The 23,471-nt window shown below is 46.5% G+C and overlaps 1 protein-coding gene across 3 annotated transcripts in view; it reads left to right on the forward strand.

Annotated features, from left to right (window-relative positions):
- RGL1 (ral guanine nucleotide dissociation stimulator like 1) overlaps positions 1 to 23,471 on the forward strand; it is a 215,887-nt gene that overhangs the window by 80,014 nt on the left and 112,402 nt on the right. For 2 of the 3 annotated variants that reach the window (XM_045838522.1, XM_045838523.1), the window contains one exon: positions 22,173 to 22,283. In XM_045838522.1, coding sequence (XP_045694478.1) covers positions 22,173 to 22,283 — 111 coding nt within the window. Of the gene's footprint in view, positions 1 to 20,873; positions 21,190 to 22,172; positions 22,284 to 23,471 lie in introns of those variants that run through there. The other variant, XM_045838524.1, reaches the window with a different exon arrangement.

Consider the following 23,471-nt stretch of genomic DNA (forward strand, 5'->3'; position numbering starts at 1 on the left):
GAATTAAAAATGGATCTACTTTTCAACCCAGTGATCCCACATCTGGGAATATATCCGAAGGAACCTGAAACATTAATTCGAAAGAATATAAGCACCCCATGTTCGTTGCAGTGTAGTTTATAATCGCCAAGATATGGAAGCAGCTAAAGTGTCCATCAGTAGATGAGTGGATAAAACAGGTGTGGGACCTTTACAGAATGGACTAGTATACAGTCATAAAAAAAGAAGAAAATGTTACCCTTTGCAACAGTGTGGATGGGCTTGGAGAACCTTATACTAAGTGAAATTAGCCAGTCAGAAAACAACAGCTACCATATGATTTCACCAGTATGTGGAACCTAATGAACAAACTGAACTAACAAGGAAAATGGGGACAGACTCATAGAGGGAGAGCAGGGTGACAGCTACGGTGGGGAGGTGATTAGACGGAGGGACTGAACAAAAAAGAAAAAGAACTCATGGACACAGACGACAGTGTGGTGATCCCTGAGGGGAGGGGTTATAAGAGGACTAAATTGGTAATGGGAAAAATACAATAAAGATTAAATTAAAAATATCTTGGAAACTTCAAAAACAAGGAGATAGATTGGAGTGTGAGACAGTTTGTAAATTTGTTTTTTTTTATGGATAGTGGAAAAGCATCAGTGTTGGGTTCTGTGAAAAAAAAAAAAAAAGGAAGTGTTTTATGCATGGCGTGTGGGTGAAGAAGATGGTTGTGAGGGACAAATGGGGTAATTTAAAGAACTATCAGTTTATAAAAGGAAAAAATCCATATCTGATTAGCATGAAAAATGTGCAGGTCAAATAGTGACTAAAATGCATTTTGTTTAGTTTTGACATAAAATACGGAGTGGTGAGCTTACAAAAGGCATAGAATTGGACAGAACTCATTGCAGTTTCCTCCCTGGGGGAATTCCTGTGAAGAGGCAGAACATTCTTCACGTGCTAAATGGAGTAATTTTCTTTAGTGTGTTACTGGAGAAATGGATTCCTAGTTAGTGTGATAGCCTTCACCTTAAGAAGTGGCTGTCTCTGAATATGGAGCTCTTGTTGTCTGATGGCCAGCCTAGCCGTTGTTGAGGTCTGGTTGGTGGTATCATTCCCGATCCCTTTGGAACAAACACCAGGTGATGTAATTTTAATACTTTTGACATGCTTTGTATCATTTTTCCTGGGGCACGATACACTTGAACTGGTCCAAGGAGGACTTTGGGCCAGTCCCCCTTGTCATAGGGTGTCCATTTTTGAAACAGCCGTTTGGGTTGAGGGTTACAGGATGTGGTCATGAAACAGATCAAAGCCCATTCACCCTCAGGAAAAATAAGCTCATGACCTTGGTCTCGTCAGCCCTGTGCCATAATAGCTGAAGTAACCTGGCCGGAGGGCATGCCCGCTTCCCTGAAGAAGCTGCAGCATTTAGAAATTAGCCAGCAAGGCTTAGCACATTGCTAACCACCCTCTTCTGCTCTGGTGATGAATGGCTGGCGATTGAGAACGGGAAATTCTGTACCTCCCCTGGGACCAGCTGGTGGAAAACAACATTGAGGTCATGCAAATCCTATAGGAGCTGTAGCTAGGCTAACACCAGCGGATGTTTAACGCAGATACATTTTGCTCCATTACGAAAGCCACTGACGTAGGTCTTGGCCCACGGAAAGCTTCCCTGTGCCTCGCAAACAGAAGCTGTGTGGCAGGTGAGACCTCCGTGCAGTGGACTCCTTTGCGCCTCAGTCTCGCCCCCTGTCTTCCCACCGTGAGGGTGAACGCTGGCTACGCCACGCCGACCTGGACCTGGAAATGGATTAATGAAGCCGAGGTTCATGCCTGCTTGCAAAAGCAAAAGGGATTTTTGTTTTTTCTTTCCCAGGCTCAAGAAAACAAAGGAGTCATGCTGTTCAGTAGTAACTGAGTCACCAGCAGCTCTTAAAGTTCTGTTCTCTGAGGCTGGTTTCTATTACTCATGCTTCAAAGCCTATTGCTGAGTAGCTTTGTCAACGTGCCCTCTGAACACCTCTACTGTGGCCTTTTGCTTGGCTGGTGGGGTGAAGAAATAATAGGAGTCCTTCTTCTGACTCTTCTTGTATTAGCTGGGGCAACACTTTGGTTCCTTGTGTTCTCCCGCAAGGGTGAGTTCCACTTATAAGTCTCTTTTTCAAAGTAAAGTAAGTAGAAAAAAAATTAAACTGGAATAAAAACCCAGATGAGGCAATTATTGCTCTTCTTCTTTCCACTTCCCCCTCCGCCCTCGTGCACAGTAAACATTTTTGCAGAGGCCAGCGTCTTCCTCTGTGTGGACCGGAACACTTCCCCTTTGGCTCAGCTGGCCGAGGGTGTCATCGATCTCTCTGCGAAGAATCTATTTTTGTTCTCCCTTTGACCACACACCTAGTTGGGGTTGGAGTCACTAACTTAGAAACCCTTTAAAATAACAATAGAATTCTTAGTAACGGGGAGTACAAATCAGAAATGTAACCCCGGCCCTGAGCTTTCTTCTAAATTCTACCCTACTCTGTTAAGCTGTTTCTCTACCCAAGAGTCCTTTACTCAGAGCCAACCACTGTTGACCGTTTCTTGCAACTTTTTCACGTCTATGCTTGAATGTAATTGTGTGCCCATGTCCACATATATGTGTGCATTTTAACATATAAGGGATTATACTATACAGTGTTCTGTACCTGGCTTTTTCCCCTTAAAGACATGTTTTAGAAATCTTTCCATATCGACACTCGCAGATCCATTTCATTCTTTTAACCAGTCCATAGTAATCCGTTATATGGGTGTGCCATTTTTATTCAGTCAGTCCCTGCACTCGACTGGTGGACATTTTGACCATTTTAATTTTATTTTTAGAGAGAGGGGAAGGGAGAACGAGAGGGAGAAAACCATTGATGTGTGAAGGAAACAACTATTGGTTGCCTCTCACATGCCCCCTACTGGGGACCTGGCCCACAACCCAGGTATGTGCCCTGACTGGGAATCAAACCGGTGACCTCTCTGTTTGTAGGCAGGAGCTCAAGCCACTGAGCCACACCAGCCAGGGGTTGATGTATTTTTAAATACCATGACAAATACTGTTTCAGTGACCATCCTTGTACATATTTCTTTGTTGAAATACTCCGTATACATCCATAAGATAAATTCCGAACAGTGACATCACTTGTTCAAAGGGAATGAGTGTTTTTAATATTGATAGATATTTCCAAATTGTGCTCTAAAAAGATTATGCCCATTTATACTCTCAAGATTATAAAAATCTATTTTGAATAGAAAGAAAAATAATGTTCTCCCAGACTTACGTAGCTGGTTTTATTTTCGAAGTGCTCCCTGTGTTTTAGCTTCTGATACGCTAATAAATGACATTCGCACCATCTCCCTCCTCCCCCATTAGACCCCTCCAGGGTCCAGCCAGCTCTCAAGCTAATCAATAGAGTAATTCTTGCCCCACACCTTGAAAGTTAATCTGCAACCCGTGCTGGGCTAGAAGAGGATGTGGGTTCGAACTGAGGACTGTCCACTGATGGCATTCTGTCCCCAGGTACCTGCCACAAGGACATGGGGTCTCCAGTTCCAGGCAAAGCGTCTGGAACACAGGGCTTGGCCATTTCATCTCAACCTGGACAACATGGGAGTTTGAAAGGTTGTCACCGCCTCTGCTGCCCCATCACATCTGTGAGGCAAGAGAGGATCTTCTTTGATGCTTTTAAAGGGAACTCGGCGCCTCAACTAGGGAAGTGGAACTCATTGCCCAGGCAGGGAAGCAGGGAGGAATGACTAACCATCTGAAAGCACTTTGAAGCATGTTTGATCATAACGAAATGTTTCTCCATTCATAAAACCTGATGCTTTGATATCGGTCTAGCATCCTAAGACTCCTGGCCTTTGGGCCTTCAAACCTAGTGGCTTAGGATTTGGCGCTACGTATTTGCATTCCGACGTCTAATATTACAGAATAATGCCGGCGGAACACAGACATTATGGTACGTGGGTTGTTATTTGGCTTTTGTTGGGAATGTGTCTAGCTACTGCATGGGGATCTGGTGAGATTGTTGTCATACGTTTTTAAGTATCTGGGGCTCCTCAGAGGAAAGCTGGAAAATGATGTACAGACTGCTTAACTCTCCGTCCTCACACTGCGGCATGGACAGTGGCAAAATGAGAGGGCGGTGGATTCCCCAGGGCTAGACGTACCGCTGGGAACAAGAGGCTGCGTGTGACACAGGGCGTAAGAGTTAACCTGCACCCCTTAATACAAACCAGAAACACCCACTCGCCAGTCTGGTTTTCCTCCCTGTGTCTTTCCAACCACCATTGAGTTGTAAAAAGGCGGGCAGGGGAGGGCACCCCGGTGTTGTTCCCTGGGCCCTTGAGTTTCCTTCTCTTGGGGGAGGAAGCTGCTGTCTCCCCTTGCACGCTTAAAGGAAGAAGCGGAGGGATTTCCAGTGGGTGACAATTTATTCCAGCTCTGTGTGGGGAATTACAGAACCTTGGGGTAGGAGATGGAAGTTTCCAGATGAATTCAGAAGGGTTGGGGGAGGAGAGATGCAAAAAGATAACTCCAAATAGAAAGGCAAAAAGGAAGAAAATAAAGTATATCTGAATGTACTTTATAAAGTATATACGAATGTATATATATGAGTGTGCATACACACGAAGGGAACCCTCCGTGAATTTCCATAAGTCCATATGGACTCGGACCGTTAACCCCCATGTTTCAGGAATGCTTTGGTTAAGGACGTGAAGCAGGCACCTAACAGTGGGAGCTTATTCAGTTATAACCCTTGATGGCCCGTTACTCATTCTGCCAAATTGAGCCAAGTCTCTCTTTCCCTCTTTCCTGGCTATTTTTCTTTGCTAAGTAATCAGACATGGATCTTATTTCCAAGACGTTTATTTATATGCTTAGGGAGATAAGACATTTGAAAAAAGGAAGATGCAGTAAAATCCACAATGGAAGAGCAGATAATGAGCCACAGCGCTTCAGACGAGGGAGGTGTGTCATTTCCAGGCAGGGTGGGGAGGAGGGTATGGATCGTCATATTTGGGGGCTTATTATTTATTAAGAGCCCCTTGGCAAACGGCGATGGAATGGGATGAGGCCCTTTCCAGGCAAGCAGTTGACAGGAATAAATCTGGAAGGTCTGTAACCGTAGGGCGTGAATAGCAAACAGCAATGAGGTTGCTTTACTTTGACTGGAGTAAAGCCTAGTGAGAGAGGAGTTTCATTGGTGCGGGGCGCTGCAATAGGCAGGGTGCTGAATGCCATTGTCATAGCTCAAGATACTGTTCACAGTGGCCTGGCTCACTGCAACAGACAGGGCAGACTGGCTACATCCGCCCACGGGGATGGGGCAGCAGCTGCGAGGAAGGCTAGGGTGGCAGCCAAGGCGTTAGAAGTGATGTGCAGAGGTGAACAGAAACTGCCGCAGGTGGTCACCCAGGCAAGAAGAGTCGGTACTGGGAGGTGGGTAACAAGACAGGAGGCTGGGAGGTGCTGGTACCGGGCCATCCAGGAGCAGGTGGCCCTGAGAAGTATACTCAGAAATAAGGAAATAGGAAAGTCTGTCAGCAGTTGGCAGGCTCCGGCTGCTGAGCTCAGGCTTGTGGGCAGATTTCCAGGTTCTGGAAGGAGAGAAGAATGGGATGGAAAGCAAGAAGCAGGGTCCCCACCCCAGAGGGACCCAGGCAGATTTCCAAGCCAGGAGTCAGGCCTGGAACGCGGGGCCCGACTGGCAGGAGGGACGGTTTGACGCTCCATTCCAGAGCGCTGAGCTGCGGTCCCTTCATTCTTTCTGTGTAAGGCTGTGCCGGGCCCGCAGGTGGGAGCGGAGAAGCCCCGCTGAGAGGTCGGGAGGATGTGGACACTGGAGACAAGGCCCAGCCCACTGCTGGCTAGAGAGCGTGGGCTTTATTTGGTAGGCAGAGGGCAGAAGGCAAAAGGCAACAGAAAAAAAAGGAAAAATTAAAGCAAGAGAACATCTTCATTAGAGCTATACTTCAGGAAGATTAGTTCGATCCTGGTGTGTAAAATGAACTCAAGTTCGTTTGCAATAAATTTCCACTACTCACCTTCCTGAATAGTTCTCCAATGTGTTCATTTCTCTCCCTACCTCTTTCTAATACTCTGAGCCAAAGAAACTATATTATGAGCATTGGTAATTAATTAATAAAATGTTAATTTCATCTTTTTAAAAGTTTGGCTTCTAGAAAAGTTAAAATACGTAAGCAGCTCACACGATATTTCTGTGGGGACGGCGCTGCTCCAATCCTGTCTCCACACGGCAATCAGACCTTTCGGAAATGCAGTCCCTCCCCCGTCACTCTACCGTGTGAAGCCCGTCCCTGTCACTCTGCAGCGTGAAACCTCTCCCGGTCCCCATCGCCCTGGATGAAATCCGGATTCTGTAGCACAGCTCCCAAGCTCTTTGTAGCCTGGCCCCCACCTCGTCTCCCAGCGACCCCTTCCCACTGCGCTCATCCTCAGGCATAGCCAACTGGATCCCCTTCTGACCGTGAAATTACTTCCTTCTCTTTGACACCCACGCCATTGCGCACGCCATTCTTTTCCCTGAGCTGGGCATTTCCCCCCCTTTTGTCTGCTGACTTTTGCTTCCCATCATAGTCTCCGCTGTGGACACCCCTGACGCCTGGACTTGGGATGAGGCGCCCCTCCTCAACGCTAGCAGCCCCCCGAGTGCCTGCTCCCTCGGTGCAGTCTCACACTCTTTGTGAGGTCCTGTTCACTTGTCTCCCACCCCCGACACTGTGAGGGCTCCGACAGCAGGGGCTCGCAGGATCCCCACCGCACGCCCAGCACTTAGCACAGTACCTGGAGCATCATGGCTGCCTGCGCAATTGTGCGGAGGGAGGAAGGGGTCCATCGCGCCAGGCAGTAGGAGCCTGAACCAGGGTAGCAGTATTGAGATGAAAAGGACAAGTCCCTCTGAAGACAGCCAGTGTGGGGATAATTCTTCGGCACTGGCAACCGTGTGAATGCGACCCTAATTACTAATGGTACAAAGAACTAATATAATTATAAGGTGCCCTGAGTTCTCAATAACACAAGCAACAGCAAAGATGCGAATAAATGTCCTGAGGACAAAACTGTATTCTTTTGAAAGTAGCATGATACCTGGAGTCAAAGGCCTGGGTTCCAGCATTCACACTGTGCTTGCTGTCTGGACGTTTGAGTTGCTTAGGTCATAAGTGGAGACACTAATACCTTCACTTTTGGAGTCATAGTGAGGATTAAGGGAACTAACATAAGCAGAATCGCTTTGCCCATTGCAAAACAACAGAAAGTGTTACTGATTACCAGAGCAAAAGTATCTGTACCTGCAAAGGGGTGATGATCATGCTGTGGTAACTAAACTGTACGTAGTCCTGACCGACCCCAGGGGCACGAGTCTCACACAGATCACCCCCCCCCCCCCAGCACGGAGGAGATCAGACTGTCCACACTGGGGGAAAGTATAATCCCCATCCACGTGACGATGGTGAGAGAGCAAGCGACCGGTACATTGGGCGGTGTGCCCAGGCGGTGTGGGCGCCCTGGGTGGCTGCCTTCCCTCTGCCTGGTCTCTGGTGACCTCCCATTTGACCTTTAGGCTTGGGCCCATGCCTTTCCCTCTGCTTGGATTGCTGCCTCCTGCTCTCCTCCCTGACTTCCCTAAACCCCGTCCCTGTTACCCTGAAATTCTATTCATGCTTCAAGTCTCCTTCAGGTGGCTCACAGAGTTTAGTTTGTCTAAAATTGCTCCTGTCCATCCCCCCAAAAGAGATTTCACCATCTGGGCTTCTCTCCCGCTCCCTGGCTGGAGACTGCACTGGCACCCAGTGTTTCCGAGGTGAAACTTGGGAGGGCCCCTCCCGTCCGGCTTGCATTCCTGCCCCTAGACACGCGCCAGCCCCTCGGCTGGGCTGGGCCAGGCTGGCCCTTCTCAGTGGGCCAGACTGTAACACTGGCGCTCTGGTTTGGGAGATAGGGTCTGGGTGGGCCCACACAGGCGGATGCACAGCAACACCCTTGCCTCTCGCCGGCTTGCTCGGTTCACACCCTCGTCTGCCTCCCTTTCTTTGGGTCCAGGACCAGTGCGTGCGATTCAGCGCCTCACACACAGTGTGTGCTCTGTTAAAGTCATTGAAACAGCTACTTATGTACCAGAACCTTCACAGAAGATTAGTGAAAGGATAATGGGCTTACTTAAAATAAAACAAAAGCATGCCTCATGTGTCCAAGGGACATACATCCAGTTAGTACGTATTCCACAATTATGACAAACCAGGGCTCCAAAAGTGAAGATACAGTGCTACTTTTGGGGGGAAAAATGTACAGTGCCCGCCTATTCCCAGTTAGGATGTCAGGATGTGGAAGCTGGACAGCGCAGAGGGCTGAGAGGAACAACGCTATTCGTCTGAAATGCCGTGCCGAAGGAGAGCTCTGCGGGCACCTGGGCTTCCAGAAAGATGGACAAGTGGGTCCTGGAGCAAATTAAGCCAGAAACATCGCTGGAGGCAAAAACGACGGAGCCGAAGCTATCCCATTGCAGACACATCGTGAGAAGGCGGGGCTCGTTGGAAAAGAATGATTCTGGGGAAAACAGAAGGCAGCAAGAAAAGGGGAAGACTAAATATGAGATGGTTTTAGCTCCACAGAAGACGCCATAGGCCGCAGAGTCTGCAGGAGCCGAGCTGGGCTGCCGAGGGCAGGACACAGTGGCTGTTGCTCACGGAGCCCATAACGCACACAGCAGCGCGCCTGGTGTGTCTGGGGCGCTGGCGGGCCACGCCCGGGAGTCCGTTCGGTCTGCGACCTAAGTCCCAGGCCTTCCTGGGCTGTTCCTTCTGCCTGCTTGCTCGCCCCTCACCCCCTTCCCTTCCTGTCCTACTTCTAGTCCTATCTCGTCTTTCAGAGCTTACTTTAGAGGTCATTTTCTCCACAAAGCATCCCTGAGTCCTACAGGCTTAGCTTGTATACTCCAGTAGCAACCTTTCTCTGAGCATTCGTCATCCTGTAAATGTATGTGTTTTGCCTGTTCCCCCCTCTAATCTGTTTGTATCATGGGGCATGCACCACGACAGTCTGGTCAGATTGGGTAGCACAGTGCCTGGTGTATTGCAGACACTTGGCCAATGTTCACTGCATGTTCACTGAGTTAATAATAAATAGTTCAAGAAATATTTTTCAGTGCCTAGAACAGTTCACCATTAGAGTACATTAGCATATACCTTAGAATATTATGATCTGGCCTTTGGCTAAGTGACTTTCTCACCTTTACTAGTGTCTGTCTATTTAACAGGTACATTAACTGGGATATATATTTGGCTGCTTGTGGCAGAGCACTCTAACAGCGATTTTAACAATATGGAATTCTGTTTCTCTTTCTCACAAAGTGGTCCAGAGACAGGCAGCCCAGGACTGGTGTGGCAGCTTTGGTCTACAAAGTGGTGCTTACGGCCAGGCTCCTGACATCTTGCTGCCGCTCCACTCCCCTAGGGTGCTGCCCTCGTCCCCACGGTTAACTGTCACGACAAAACTCCAGCAGGTCCGCTGTGGTCTTGGAATCCTTGCAACTTACCCTCAAAGTGAATTTCATTTCTAGAACTGATTCTGGGATCTTCTGGACCTTCTTGGGACATCTTGAGTCTGCTATACATTTATAGGACTAATCAAATGGAAGGGTTTTTCACTCATTTCCCAACCCCTACTTTACCCCAAGCCATTTCAGGTGGGGAAGACCAAAACCTTAGCCCACGCTGGGTGTGTGTTCCAGGAATGCCAGCCGGTCCTCGCGCCTGAGCTCACACAGCCCTCAGCCACAGCTGGTGTGGTCTCCCAGGCACAGTACACATTCCATCACGGCGGGCCGTCCCGGCGGGCTGGAGGAGAGAAACTGCTCTGAATGGCGTTAAACACATTATCTATTTGGCTATAAGGAAAAATATACTACTCATTTTGTTATGAGGTTGCCACATAACTTACGATTGCACCATTTCTTTACAGTGCCTTTCTGTTGGGTTGGTGTTATTCTGGAGAGAAATCTTTAGGTTTTACAATTGAAGTTTGACACGAAGGCCACCCTACTCCATCAGTTCTCCCTCCCGCAATACACACACAGCACAGACACACACACACCACCCAAAACCCTCTGCAGAAAACACACACTCACACACACACACACACACACACACACACACACACATACCACCACCACCACCACCATCATCACCATCGTCCCGGAGGACGGGGCAGAAAAGCCAGGCTAGGAGTGAGAGCCCTGCGCGGCCTTCTGGAGCAGCAGCCATGTGCCTGACTGGCGGAAGCTGAGTAAACCCAGGTCACAGCGCCTCCCCTTCTCCTGCCCCGGACTCAGCCCGTTTTCATTCCACAGCCCTCCCTCACGCCTTAGACAAAACGGGATCCGTAGGGGTTAGCATGAGACAGATCTGCCAATTTAACAAGAAAATCAAAAGAACCAAAGCTCTGTCTAAAACTGTTCCTGGCAAAGGCAATATAGGAAATATTTCCTGATTTGAAAAGAAAAAAAAACTGTCTAATTGACATACAACCCACAAGCCACTCTGTAAAGTGGTCAAAGTTCCTTTCCCTGTGTTTTTGTCTCTCTGTGTGAACAGTTACCAATATCTGCGGCATTTGGTTCATAATTGTTAAAGTTTTATTTCCATTATATATATTTTTCTTTTCTCTCCACCTTCTCAAACTTCTCCTTTAAGGCAGAAACTTTCCAGTCTTGGTTTCCTCCAAAAGACAAATATTTCTGGGAAAACGCTGTGTTTAAGCTATTCAGCAATTCTGCTGTTATGTAACTGACCACACTAAGCCTTTCAATTAACTTTGGTTTCATTTTATTGAAGAGTGTCACAGATTAGCATAACCAGCCAGAATATTTAAAAAACATTTGTGTGCTTTTAAACAGGGAAATCCTCCCAATGTGTATGTGTAACACCTCGTGATAGCGACAGGAGGTAATTCTCTTACCGTTTGCAGTATTCTGAAGTCTACCGCCTCGTCTGTATTCCAAGACTGGTATTAGCATGTTGGAGAATTTTTAATCGTGTGAGCTTTCCTTTCTGCATGAATTTTGGGAACTCAAGCTCCCTCTTTTCTTCTCTCTCCTGATTTTGTTTGGTCTTCTTCAGCTGTGGGCGCATCTTGAGACTGTTTCTGTCCCACCAAGGAGAAATCATACGATTTATGGTTTCAAATGCCTTCCTTCTATACATACCAACCTGCAACTCACTTTCATCTATCTAGTCTTTACCTTTCCTTCCAATCACTCTTCAGTATCTCTTCTCCTTCTCCTCAGAACTGATGTTTTTTCCCAAAGCAGAGAGTCCTTCCCCTTTTTTCTTTATTTTCGCGTCCCCACCTCAATCGCAACGTCCCAACCTTAAAACCTTGCAGGTTTTTCTCTTTTCCCTCTTATTTACTTGCAACATGCTGCCTGTCATCAAGTTGCAACGTTAATTTTTCCAAAAATCACACAGATTCATTCTTTTATTTCAAAACCCATATCTTGCCCCGATCTGGGTGTTACTTACCAGCGTGCGCCTTACTCTAACAGCTTCCTGTCTGGTGGCTCTACCTCCCTACTTTCTTCCCTCGAAGCTAACCGCTGGACAAATATATAAGAATCCTCTTATTCACGCTCTGTTTTATCGTTGCAATTTCCCCTGAAGAAAAATTCAGGGATCTCCTCCAACCAGCTACTTCCTGCAAAGCTAATTTCCCTGGCCTATATGAGCCACTTCTCCAGCCAAAAGTCCACCCTTTGAACCTGCCCATCCTCTCTGCTGGAGGACCCCCTCCCCTCCTCCCAGCCCCTGCTTCTCTCTTTGTTTTTGATAAAGGCTGTAATTATCTGCCAGTCATTTAAGAGTGCCTGTGTCCTCTCAATGACACATCGCTTGGCCTGCCCTGCTGGCCGAATCTGTACTTGCTGATCTGTGGCTTCGTTTTTATTTATTGTCTTGATGTCCTTTCTCTACTTTTAGAGTACAAGCGACTTTAATGTAGAGACAATATTGAGTGATTTATTTATATCACTCAGCAACCGTTACTAAGCACTTACTGAATTTATAGCATGGCATTTATCTATGTATTTATGTGTGGATCGATCAAATAGTTACTGAGCATCTATTCTGTGCTAGGCACTGTGTGAACTGCTGCAAAACAATGATGAGAAAAAGCCTGACATTTCCTCTGCCTTCACAGGGCTTGCAGAAAACAGACATTTATTGACTAATCACACAGTTAAATGTGAAATTACAACTGTGGTAGAGCTACACAGAGAGGAACATGGTGCCAGGAGAGCACGTCATAGGGGGTGTCCCCCAGGAGGGAGGGGAGAAGAGGGAAGGGTGTCCCCAAAGGAAGACTCACATGTGTAAAGGCTCGGAGAGCCGGATATGTCCAAGGTGACGACGACGAGGATGATGACTCCTACTACACCAGGCAACACTGGGCATGCATCATGGTGCTGGATACTGTGCTAGAGGTTCGATGGGGATTATCATACTTCATTCTATGAGCCATTGACAGAAGCGTTTGTACCCCTATTTTTAACAGGCTTAGAGACGTTAAAGACCTCGCCTCAGAGGGGAGTGATGCATCTAGGACTCACATCTGGGTGTCTCTGACTGCAGAGCCACCACCCGTAGCCGCGAGCTTATAGCAGTTGTAACTTATTTGGATTTTCAGTAGCATTACCATGGAGAGAGGAGTTTCCTCTGGCCCTGAAACCAGATACGGTTTGGCTGATTGCCCAGTAAGTCCTGGGATTTGGGTCAGAGTCCTCGTGGCAGCGGGTCACGCGTCTCCCAGTGCGCAGAACGCTTTACTGTACGTCACACAGACCTGGCCTGGGGTCCGAGCCGACTGTTGTGTGTTTTCGACCATGTGGACAAATTCCTAGCTGTCGTTTATTCTTCTGCAGAAATCTATAATTAGACAAAGACTAATACTCACTAGTCCGAGTTACACATAGGATTCCAGTAACCAGCTCCCTCCTCAGGGGAGCAGCATCGACAATGAAGAGTAACCGCCAACAACTGGTGAAGTAGCGGTTGAACAATGCTTGTCCTTGTGATCGGAGGACTCCCCGCCTCTGGCCGGACATCTGTGCAGCTGCACCTCTGTTTCTTCTCTCTCCACTGTCTACCCCCGGGCCGCCTCTTCTTCGGCTGTAGCAGGCGCAGCTCACGTGGGCTTGTGAATTGCCTACCTGAATAAGAGAACCCAATAACAGAGCACTGGGAGTTTTAATTTATGTCTTATAGTACCTTTGTGAGAATTAATAACATCCCTCTGGGCCCTCAGAGAATGGAAGCACCTTTCTGCTGCTTAAAGAGCGTTTGGAGGACTGTTCATCTTTGGCCAAGCAAGACTGGGTCCTTACCCTTTGCAAAGCAGGGCTGAAGGTTTAAGCAAAGAGTGAATAAGTAGGGCCACTCAGTTGGCTCAGCTAGACACAGCACTGCAGGGTGCCCAGCTGATGGTGGGAAGCCGAACTCGAAGTAAATTGGTGAGCAAGCAACACAGCCTACGGGCCTGAAGGATAGAGAGAAGCATTTCATCGGGATGTTGAAAGGATCAGTAGTTCGCATTTTGACAATACTCTAATATTGTCAGGGAAAGGAGTCCAAAAGTAACAGCTTTATTTGCTTATATCCTCCACCAAAAATTTGTTTAGGGGGACATACAGATAGGTGAAGGGTTAGTTTATGAAAAAAAAATGTTGCCAAATGGCTATTATGCATTCCATTAAAAAATGGCAAAGGTTTTCAGACTCATCGGCTTAGGTAAGGTTGTTCGCAAGTGACACAATATGCACTCGACAGTCCTCAGGTATGGAGGGGAATCCCAACCTCACACTTATTTAGCTTTCTCCACATAGCTGCTGCCGCCGCCACTGCCGCCGTTGCCGCTGCCGCTGCTGCTATTGTTGATGTCTTAGAACTGTTTTCCTCCAGACTTTTCCCTGGGCCTAGCACATTATCGTTCAGCAGTGAGCCTGAGGACAAAACCAAGCCCTTCCCATTTGGCACCATCTTATACTAATATTGCTGTCTTCAAGACAATTTTTTCACTGTTTATATCCAAGTACAATGTCCATTATTTTTCCATCATGCAGTACCACCTGTCAACCGAGCAAACATGTAAACAAAATGCAGACTGCAACCAAGAGCAGTAAGTGAATACAGAATTACATTAGAGGGAAAGAGTGTGGGGGTAGGGAGGAAAGGAGATACTTTTTTACTCAAGGCCTCCTATGTTCCAAGTGTATTCTATTAGATACTTTACATAGCACGGTTTATTTAACACTCACGGTACGCGCGAGCAAACAGACGAGGACACGAAGGCTGTGAGCAGCAAGGGTCAGACTCTCGGTCGGCAAGTTGTCCGCAGCTGGAATGCAAACCCTGGCTCTCCGAGGCCAGATGTCTCGCCATTTATAGGCAGGCGCACAAGTGTTTCTCCACGTCACCCTACACAGGTAAGTATACGCTATCACAATTTTTATATTTTCCACTTTTTCCTGTAGCCAGAGAGGCAGAATCAAAGCTGGGGAAGTGTGGTGTCATAGAAGCTAATGAAAACACAAGTGGACGAACGGAATACATGGACTACATGTTTCTACTTCTGGATGGATTTTCTCCAAGGATCTGCACACCGGCTGCTCTGTTTGCTCTCACTAGCTCCCTGCTTATTGGCTGTGGTGAAACTGGAATGCGAGAAAGTTCTTTTGTTTCTCCAGTGTGGGGTTCTCCCATATGTCTTCCCTCTTTTCTGTTGTATTCTAAGAATCTTCTATTGCTTCTGTCAGTGACCACCAAACATGGTAATGTAAAACTATATTTAGTAACATCCTAGTATGTTAAGTATAGATCTTTTCTCTTCTTCTTTCCCTCCATGTTAACAAGTTTTTAAGTACATGGTGCGTTATGAACCATAATGCTGTACAGTAGATCTCCAGGACTTTTTCATCTTGCGGAACTGGAACTTGATACGCATTGAACAGCAGCTCCCTCTTTCCTCCTCCCCCCAGCCCCTGGCAGCTACCATCCCGCTTCCTGCTTCTGTGAGTTTGACTGCTTCAGATGCCTCACGTAAGTGCAATCATGCAGTCCTGTCCTGTGACTGGCTCGTTTCACTTAGCATCATGGCCTCAAGGTTCATCTGTGCTTTAGATATGACAGGATGTCCTTCTTTTAAGGCTGAACAATGTTCTGTTGTATGTATATACCTCATCTTTTAATGCATTCATCCCTCCGTGGACATTTAGGTTGCTTCCATCTCTTGGCTGTTATGCATAGTGCTGCACGGGAGCATTCAGATCTCTCTGAGATCCTGCTTTTATTTCCCTTGGATATGTACTCCGAAGTGGGATGGCTAGATCATATGGTCATTCTATTTTTAACTTGCTGAGCAACCTGCAGACTGTTTTCCATAATGGCTGTATCAATACACGCTCTTACCAAGAGTGCGCAAGGGTTTCCTTTTCTCCACATCCTTGTCAACATTAAAATAAAAGGCCAACCTAATAGGTGTGAGGTGATATCTCATTGCAGTTTTGATTTGCATTTCCCTGATGATTAGTCATGTTGAACATCTTTCCATATACCCGTTGGCTATTTGTATGTCTTAGAGAGATATTTGTTTAAGTCCTTTGCTCATTTTAAAGTTTAGTTATTTATTTTGTTGCTGCTGAGTCATAGGAGTTCCTTATATATAGTGGATATTAACTCCTTATCATATTTGTTGTTTGAAAGTGTTTTCCCCATTCCATAAGTTGCCTCTTCACTCTGTTGATATTTTTTCCTTTTCTGTGCAGAAGCTTTTTAGTTTTATGTAGTCTTGTGTATTTTTGCTGTTGTGTATATGTTTTTGGTATTATGTCCACGAAATCAGTGTATTCTTCCAGGAGTTTTATAGTTTCAGATCTTATGTTTTGGTCCTTAATCCATTTGAATTAATTTGTATGTATGGTGTAAGTGTCCCGTTTCATCCTTTTGCATGTGGATATCTAGTTTTACCAGCACCTTTTGTTGAAAAGACTATCCTTTCCCCACTGTGTACTCCTGACACCCTTGTCAAAGGTCAGTTGATCACATATGCATGAGTTTATTTCTGAGCTCTTCATGAAGTTCCAGTGATCTATGTGTTTGTCTTTATGCCAGTTCCATACCGTTTTGATTACTATAGCTTTGTAATATGTTTTGAAATCAGAAAGTATGAGACCTACAGCTTTGTTCTTCTTTTTCAAAATTGCTTTGACTATGCAGCGTCCCTTTTGGTTCCATATGAATTTTAGGATTGCTTCTGCTATTTCTGTTAAAAATGCTATTAGAATTTTGATAGGGATTGCACTGAATCTATAGATTGCTTTGGGTAGTATGCACATGTTAACAATATTAAGTATTCCAGTCCATGAATATGGGATGTCCTGCTCCATATTTTTGTGTCTTGCTGAAAAACTGTTAGGACTAATACATGAATTCAGTAAAGTTGTAGGATATAAAATCAATACATAAAAATCACTTGCATTTCCATATACTAACAAAGAATAATCCAAAAATGAACTTAAGAAAATAACCCCATTTACAATAAAAACAAAAAATAAAATAAAATACTTAGGAATAAACTTAACCAAGGAGATCAAAGACTTGTACACTAAATATTGTAAAACATTACTGATCTCCTTTATTTTTGTCAGTGATGGAAATTTTTTAAGTATATTTTATCAATTATGCTATTATAGTTGTCCCAAATTTTCCTTCTCTTTTCCCCTCTGCCTAGTACCCCTTTTTCCCTCCAGCAATCTGCTACCTTAGTTCATATCCATGGGTTGTGTGTATACATTCTTTGGCTTCTCCGTTTCCTGTACTATTTTTAATGTCCCCCTGTCTATTTTGTACCAACCATTTATGCTTCTTAATCCCTGCACCATTTCCCTATTCTCTCCCTCTCCCCTCCCAGCTGATAACCATCCAGCTGATCTCCATATCTATGATTCTATTCCTGTTCTAGTTGTTTGCTTAGTTTGTTTTTTTAGATTCAGTTGTTGATAGTTGTAAGTTTGTTGTCATTTTAATGTTCATAGTTTTATTCATTTTCCTTAAATAAAGTTTTCATCTTCTTCTTTTTCTTCCTTTAGCAGTTCATGTAATAATGGCTTAGTGATGATAAATTCCTTTAGCTTCTCCTTGTCTGGGAAGCATTTTATCTGCCCTTCAATTATAAATGATAGCTTTGCTAGATAAAGTAATCTTGGTTGTAGGGCCTTGCTTTTCATCACTTTGAAGACCTCTTGCCTGTTTCTTTTGAGAAAAGTTTCTTTTGAGAAATCATCTGATAGTCTTCTGGGAACTCCCCTGTAGGTAACTCTCTGCTTTTCTCTTGCTGCTTTTAAGATTCTCTCTTTATCTTTAACCTTTGTCATTTTAATTATGATGTGTCTTGGTGTGGTCCTCTTTGGGTCCAACTTGTTTGGGGCTCTCTGTACTTCCTGGACTTGTATGCCTATTTCCTTCACCAAATTAGGAGTTTTCTTTCATTATTTTTTCAAATAAATTTTCAATTATTGCTCTTCCTCTTCTTCTTCTGGCATCCCTATGATTTGGACGTTAGCACTTTTGGAGATGTCCCAGAATCTTCTTTACTCTCTTCACTTTTTTAAATTCCTGTTTCTTCTTTTTATTCTGCTTGAATGTTTATTTCTTCCTATGTTTGAAATCATTGGTTTGAATTTGGCTTCCTTACCTTCACTGTTGGTTCCTGAGGATTTTTCTTTGTTTCATTTAGTGTAACCTTCATTTCTCCCCATATGTTTTTGCTGTACTCAGTGAGTTCTCTGAGCATCCCGATCACCAGTGTTTTGAATTCTGTATAAGATAGGTGGGTCATCTCTGTTCCATTTAGTTCTTTTTCTAGGGTTTTGTTCTGTTCTTTCATTTGGGCCATATTTCTTTGTCTCCTCAATTTGGCAGCTTCCCTGTGCTTGTTTCTGTGTATTAGGTGGAGCTGCTCTGACTCCCTGTCTTAATGCACCTGTTTTGTTGTATGGAGGATCTTTAGGTTTTTGCCAGGGCAGGGCAACCTGCTTCACCACTTTGTGGCTCTGTGTGGTGGGCCGGGTCTGAGAGGGGACAGTGCTGCTGCCTGACTTCTGGAGTTTTATCTGGCACTCCTCCTGTTACCAGTCACTTCCCCCACTCCCCATATGCAACTGGTGCCCTTCTAGTTGTTGCCCTGGTGGTGATTTCCAGAGTGGGTGGGTTTGCATATGTTCTAAGTCTGTGTGGGCTCTTTAAATGGACTCTTCCATGAAACTGCCAGTTTCTTCTGCTGCCCCAAACACTACTGGTTTTTAATAGCCAGAAGTTATGAGGCTTTATCTTCCTGGTACTGGAACCCCGGGCTGTGCAGTCTGGCCTAGGGCTGGAATTGCTTTCTCCCAAGGCATCCCTCCTGATTTTTATCCACTATACGTGAACTCGGGACCTCCTGTTCTACTGCGTCTCCATATCATACTGCATCCCCTCTGCCCCGACTCTGCATCTCAGCCCCTCCTACCCATCTGGACGAATATGGCTTCTTTAAATCCTTGGCTGTTGGACTTATATACAGTTCAATTTTCTGGCACTTCTGGGTGTTTTTTGTTTTGAAGTCAGTTGTAATTCTTTTTGTGGTTGTGCAAGGAGGTGAAGCATGTCTGCCTATGCCTCCAGCTTGACCAGTGATCTCCTTTCAATTAAACTTGACCTACCTTCTTAGGGGCATGCTAGGTCATGGGTACCCTCATCTGATAAATAATTCAAACTGAGTTATAAATGACTTATTGGTTTATCCATCTCATATATTGACCATGAGAACAATATTTTAACCTAAAGGTAGGTGTAAGAAGGTAATACTGACTGAGCTGCCTGAGGTGACAAATTTAAAAAGAAATATTAAAAAATTGTAAACTGTAATACTAGCTTGCTCTATCTTGTATAACGTCAGCCCCCACCCCACTCCCCATTTTTTTTACCAGTTTTGGATGGAATCACATCCATTGTCAGGTATAAATACAAGTGGTTATTCCTGGAAAAACCTCTCTGACATGATAACTTCAGTGAGAAAACGTCACTTTAGATTTTGCCACATGGCGTACATACACAACTTCAGTGACTCTGGGAAAATAGTTTGGGAGTTAGTGCAATAATAAGGGAATGGAAGTTTTTGGGTCACTTACCATATGCTAGATGGTTTGCAAACATATTTCATGTAATCCTCTTCCAACTCTATGAGGTAGATGTTTGTCCCACTTTGCAGATGAGGAAGTTAAAGTTCAGGGAAGCAGAGCCCAGGGTCCCTCTTCATGTGAGCGTGGATTCGAAGCTGGGTCTGCTGGAAGCCTGGTCTTTTCTCTCTCCACGCCAGGTGGCCAGCCAGGGAAATGGGGGGTGGGCTGCAGAGATGGTGTTGAGATGTTGAATTATAAGATTTCCTGTCCAGGAAGGCTTCCTGGGAGGGGTGAGATCAAAGAAACTGCTTGATATCCTTGAAGTGGAAAATCTCCAGCCATCTCCAAATTTACAGCCAGAAATCAAGTTCAAGTGAGGGTGAAATTAATCTTATGGGCTACTGAACTGTCCTCAGGTGCATCTTGTGGTCTCCAAAATCACTGAATAGGTTCTCTAGGGGTGGGCCTGGAGGCCTGAGGATCGCTTAAGAAGTGAGGAGGGAGGGCTTAGCTTCCACATGCTTTTCCTCAGGACACTGGAGGCGCTGTCCTGGCGGTTACAGGAGGATTAGCTGAGAGACTTCAAGCTGTCCTCAAGTGTCCAAAGATCCTGCTGTTTCCCTTGATGCATGCTCAGTGTCGTCCTGCCCTTCTGGGAACATTAGTGCATGTGATTCTCTAGTTTTTCAGCTCCTGAGGTATTTATTATTAACCAAAGCCTGCCTTATGCCTTACCATGGCAATTAGTGAGAGGTCTTAAGAACACTAAAGGCAATTAAATTCATTTTGGGGTGAAGAGCATACAAGACATGAGCCCTAAAGGTGTTATCATCGGCATGGAATCCTGTCACATGCCAGAGTTTGATTACATTATCATCTGGCATCTTGTTGATTTCTTAACGCTGGATCTAAAAATGGCCATAATCTTTTGTTCTGACAGCAGATCTTTCTGTTGTGACAAAACTCCCTCTGGCAGGCCCCTCATGAATGGCATTCCCCAACTCCCCGCCTTGTGGCTATTAGCCCAGTGTCCCTGGAGGGCATGACAACTCGTAAAGACTCACATGCCCTCCAGGGCCACCGTTGGCCCACTTTTCTGGCTGTCCGTCTCAGCTGGAACCTTCTCTGCTTGTCTCTCTTCCCTCCCACCATGGCCACACACTGTGGGCTGAGCCTTATGGTTTGTATGGGAGGTAGAAGTCCCGAGTTCTTTCCTGTTGGTACAGGGCTGATGTGGGGCAGGGTTCAGCCCCTGGGCACAGATTCTGGTACATTCTCTGGGCAACTTTTTTTTTTCCTTAAAAGAAAAAAAAAAAAGAACTTCCTTAGTGTTGTTACATTCATTGGGGTGACCATGATTTTATCAAAATTCAGTAACAGGCAGATAGCAGATGTTTTTCTGACCCTCACCTCCCATGCTTCTTGCACTCCCCCTCCTCCCTCCCCCTTTCTGTCTTTTCGCGAAGGAAGAAGACACACACTTCTCTCCCTCCTGCAGTGCATCCAATTTTTTTTGGCGGCTGGTGACCGTCAGGGAAACCCGATGAACTTGAAAGGGCCGTTTCCCGATCACTTCCACAACTGGAGAAATTATTGCACGCTGACTTTATCCACGGGACTGAAGGAGGGGAGAGCGCGTACCCAAGCACGAACGGGAAAGCCTTACATCACAGAGTGGCGGAGTGGCGCGGGGAGGAGTCTACGGCGCCCTCCTGGCGGCTCGCTCGCTCGCTGCGCTCCCTTTGTGGCCAGAGTCGCGCGCACCGGCGGCGGCGGCGCAGCGCGCGTCTGAGTTCGGAGCGCGGGGGCCGCGCACACCGGGGGCCTGGGGTGCCACGGGCTGACCCGCGCCGAGACCGCTTTGGCCTGGGAGCAGGGCGCGTCATGCCGCGTCCCCGTACCGAAGGGAAAACTGAGAATGAAATTGCTTTGGCAAGCTAAAATGGTAACGAGAACTCTCTGCCTTCTCCCGAGGCTTCTCTGGTGGGGAATCTTCTCCCGCTTTCTCTGGGCGTGTTTTGGACTCACTCGGAGTGAACGGAGCAATCCGGTCCCATACTTGTGAGCTAAAGCTTTCGCACTCTGCTTTGTATGCCTTTCGCGCTGCGTGTATCCTCCCTTCTCAGCGATACCTACTTTTTCAGCACTTGCCTTTGGTGTGTCTGGGGCAGATCTATGTCAAGGACGGAAAACTTTTAAGGAAAAAGAACTGATGGTCTGGGTGAACCGCGCAGCGCTTCTGTGCCCCAGCGGCTCTTTAACACAAACTTCAGGTTTAGCCGGGGTCGTGGAAATCCGCGGCGCCCAGGCACACGTTTTCCTTGAAGTTGCACGACGTGTTGCTTTTTCTGCACTTGCTAGACGATTTTCTGGAAATAAAAACTTTCCACCCACCGCTCCCTTGCTAACTTTTGGGGTCCCTGAACAATACGAGGAGAAAAAGTCATGGGAAGGATTTGACTTCTAGAAGAGTGAGGACTCTTGGCGTTTTAAATGCTCGGAGTTTAAAATGCAGTTCGCTCAGATGACTGAGTCACTTGTAAAAGCACAAACTTTTTCTGCCAATGAATTCTTTTTCCTTTCCCTTAAGGGGGAAAACTTAATCAGGACTGTACCACAGTTTCTTTAAGAAAAAGAAAAGACTTTAAAAATTTATTTAAGTTACGTGAGTGAGCCTAGCAAAACTAACTGCATGGAAAAGTCCAGGGATCCTGATACCACAGGAAAGGGCTGGAGGCCAAGAAAATCTCAGCAGTCCCTGTATCGCAATGTGTCTTGTATTGCTCTGATTGTAATTCTTATTTTGAACAGCCTGTCTTTTGCCTTGAGTGCTGGGGTAAGCAGCAAAGCAGCTGGGAGAGATTGCGGTTTGCAGAGAGGGGGAAAAACAAAACCTTTTTTCTTTCTCTTTTTCCCATCCCCTGGTAGAGCTCGATTCAGGACTGGGGTGAAGAGGTAGAGGAAGGAGCCGTTTACCATGTCACCCTGAAAAGAGTCCAGATCCAACAGGCTGCCAATAAAGGAGCAAGATGGCTAGGGGTGAGTAAAGCTGGAGAGATGGTGAACTTGGGAGTTGCCTTGTGTGTTGTTCTGTGAATATCATTATCATTTAGCAGAGGCAGGCTTCTACCCCCCCACCCCCCTTCTCTTTCGGCCTTAAAAAGGGAACTGCCAAAGACCAAGTATTTGCACTAGCCGTTCAGGTTTGTCTGTTTTTGTACTTAATGTTTTCCAAAGCATCTTCCCTGGGTTCGTCAATAATTCAGATCCTCTTAGAAACATCTTGAGGTATTTGGCAATAGAGGGGGGTGGTGGAGGGGTGCAAGGTGACACAGAGTGGCAGGACCAGAAAGCAGCGCTCCCACAGACAAGAGGCACAAGCAGTTTTGCCCAGATGGCCCCCCTTTCTCTCCCAGTCCTCCCCCTACTGGTGCTGGCAGCCCCTCTCCTACTCCTGGACTTCTATGAAGTACCCAGAATGCTCAGGGGACAGACCATCCCAAATCTGCTTCCTGTGGGGGTGGCAGCTTTCCCATTGTTGCCTCCTTTCTCCAGCCCAAGAGGAGGCAGATGCACGCTGAGCGCCCACAGCTGCATGTGTATAGGGCGCGCAGACAGCTGGGCTTTGGAGGAACACTGTCTCCATAAGCAAGATTTAAAAACAAATCTTGGGTGGGATCACGTGAGGTTATTCCTTATCACCTCCTCATGGATCTCTCAACGCATCCCAGGTAAAGGGGTCGAGAGACACGGAAAACGTGGCGACAGGACCCCTAGAGTGAACCTCAGCATGTGGAAGAATAATGGAGTTCCTGATGGGAAACTCAAAGTAGTTCTCAGAGAGAGCAGTGAGAGGCCACACAGAGAGCCTGGAGAAAGAAAATAATGGCCCGCAGGGTAGAGGGGCTGAGTGTGGCTTCGCCGCCCCGCCTGAGTTCTAGCCGCACTCAGGCCCCCTAGGGGACGGGCTGGAGGGCAGTGAAGACGAAGCGGCCTGTCACTCCTCCTTGGCTCTGGGTCTCAGAGAATGCGGAGTGCTCTGAGCGGCATTCGGAGGCGGGGTGTGCAGGAGAACTGGAAGCAAACTGCCCAGGGCCTCGCGTGAAGACCAGCGGCAACACGTGGCTTGCAGCTCCCAGAACGTAAGGCAGGGTGGCCAGCCGCAGTGCCGCTTCCTCTGCCGCAGGTCTGCCGTGGGTCTGCCAGTCTGCTGACACAGGCCTTCCC

Source organism: Phyllostomus hastatus, unplaced genomic scaffold, assembly GCF_019186645.2.
Source record: "Phyllostomus hastatus isolate PE091 unplaced genomic scaffold, TTU_PhHast_1.1 phas_contig_283, whole genome shotgun sequence".
Classification (NCBI taxonomy): domain Eukaryota; kingdom Metazoa; phylum Chordata; class Mammalia; order Chiroptera; family Phyllostomidae; genus Phyllostomus; species Phyllostomus hastatus.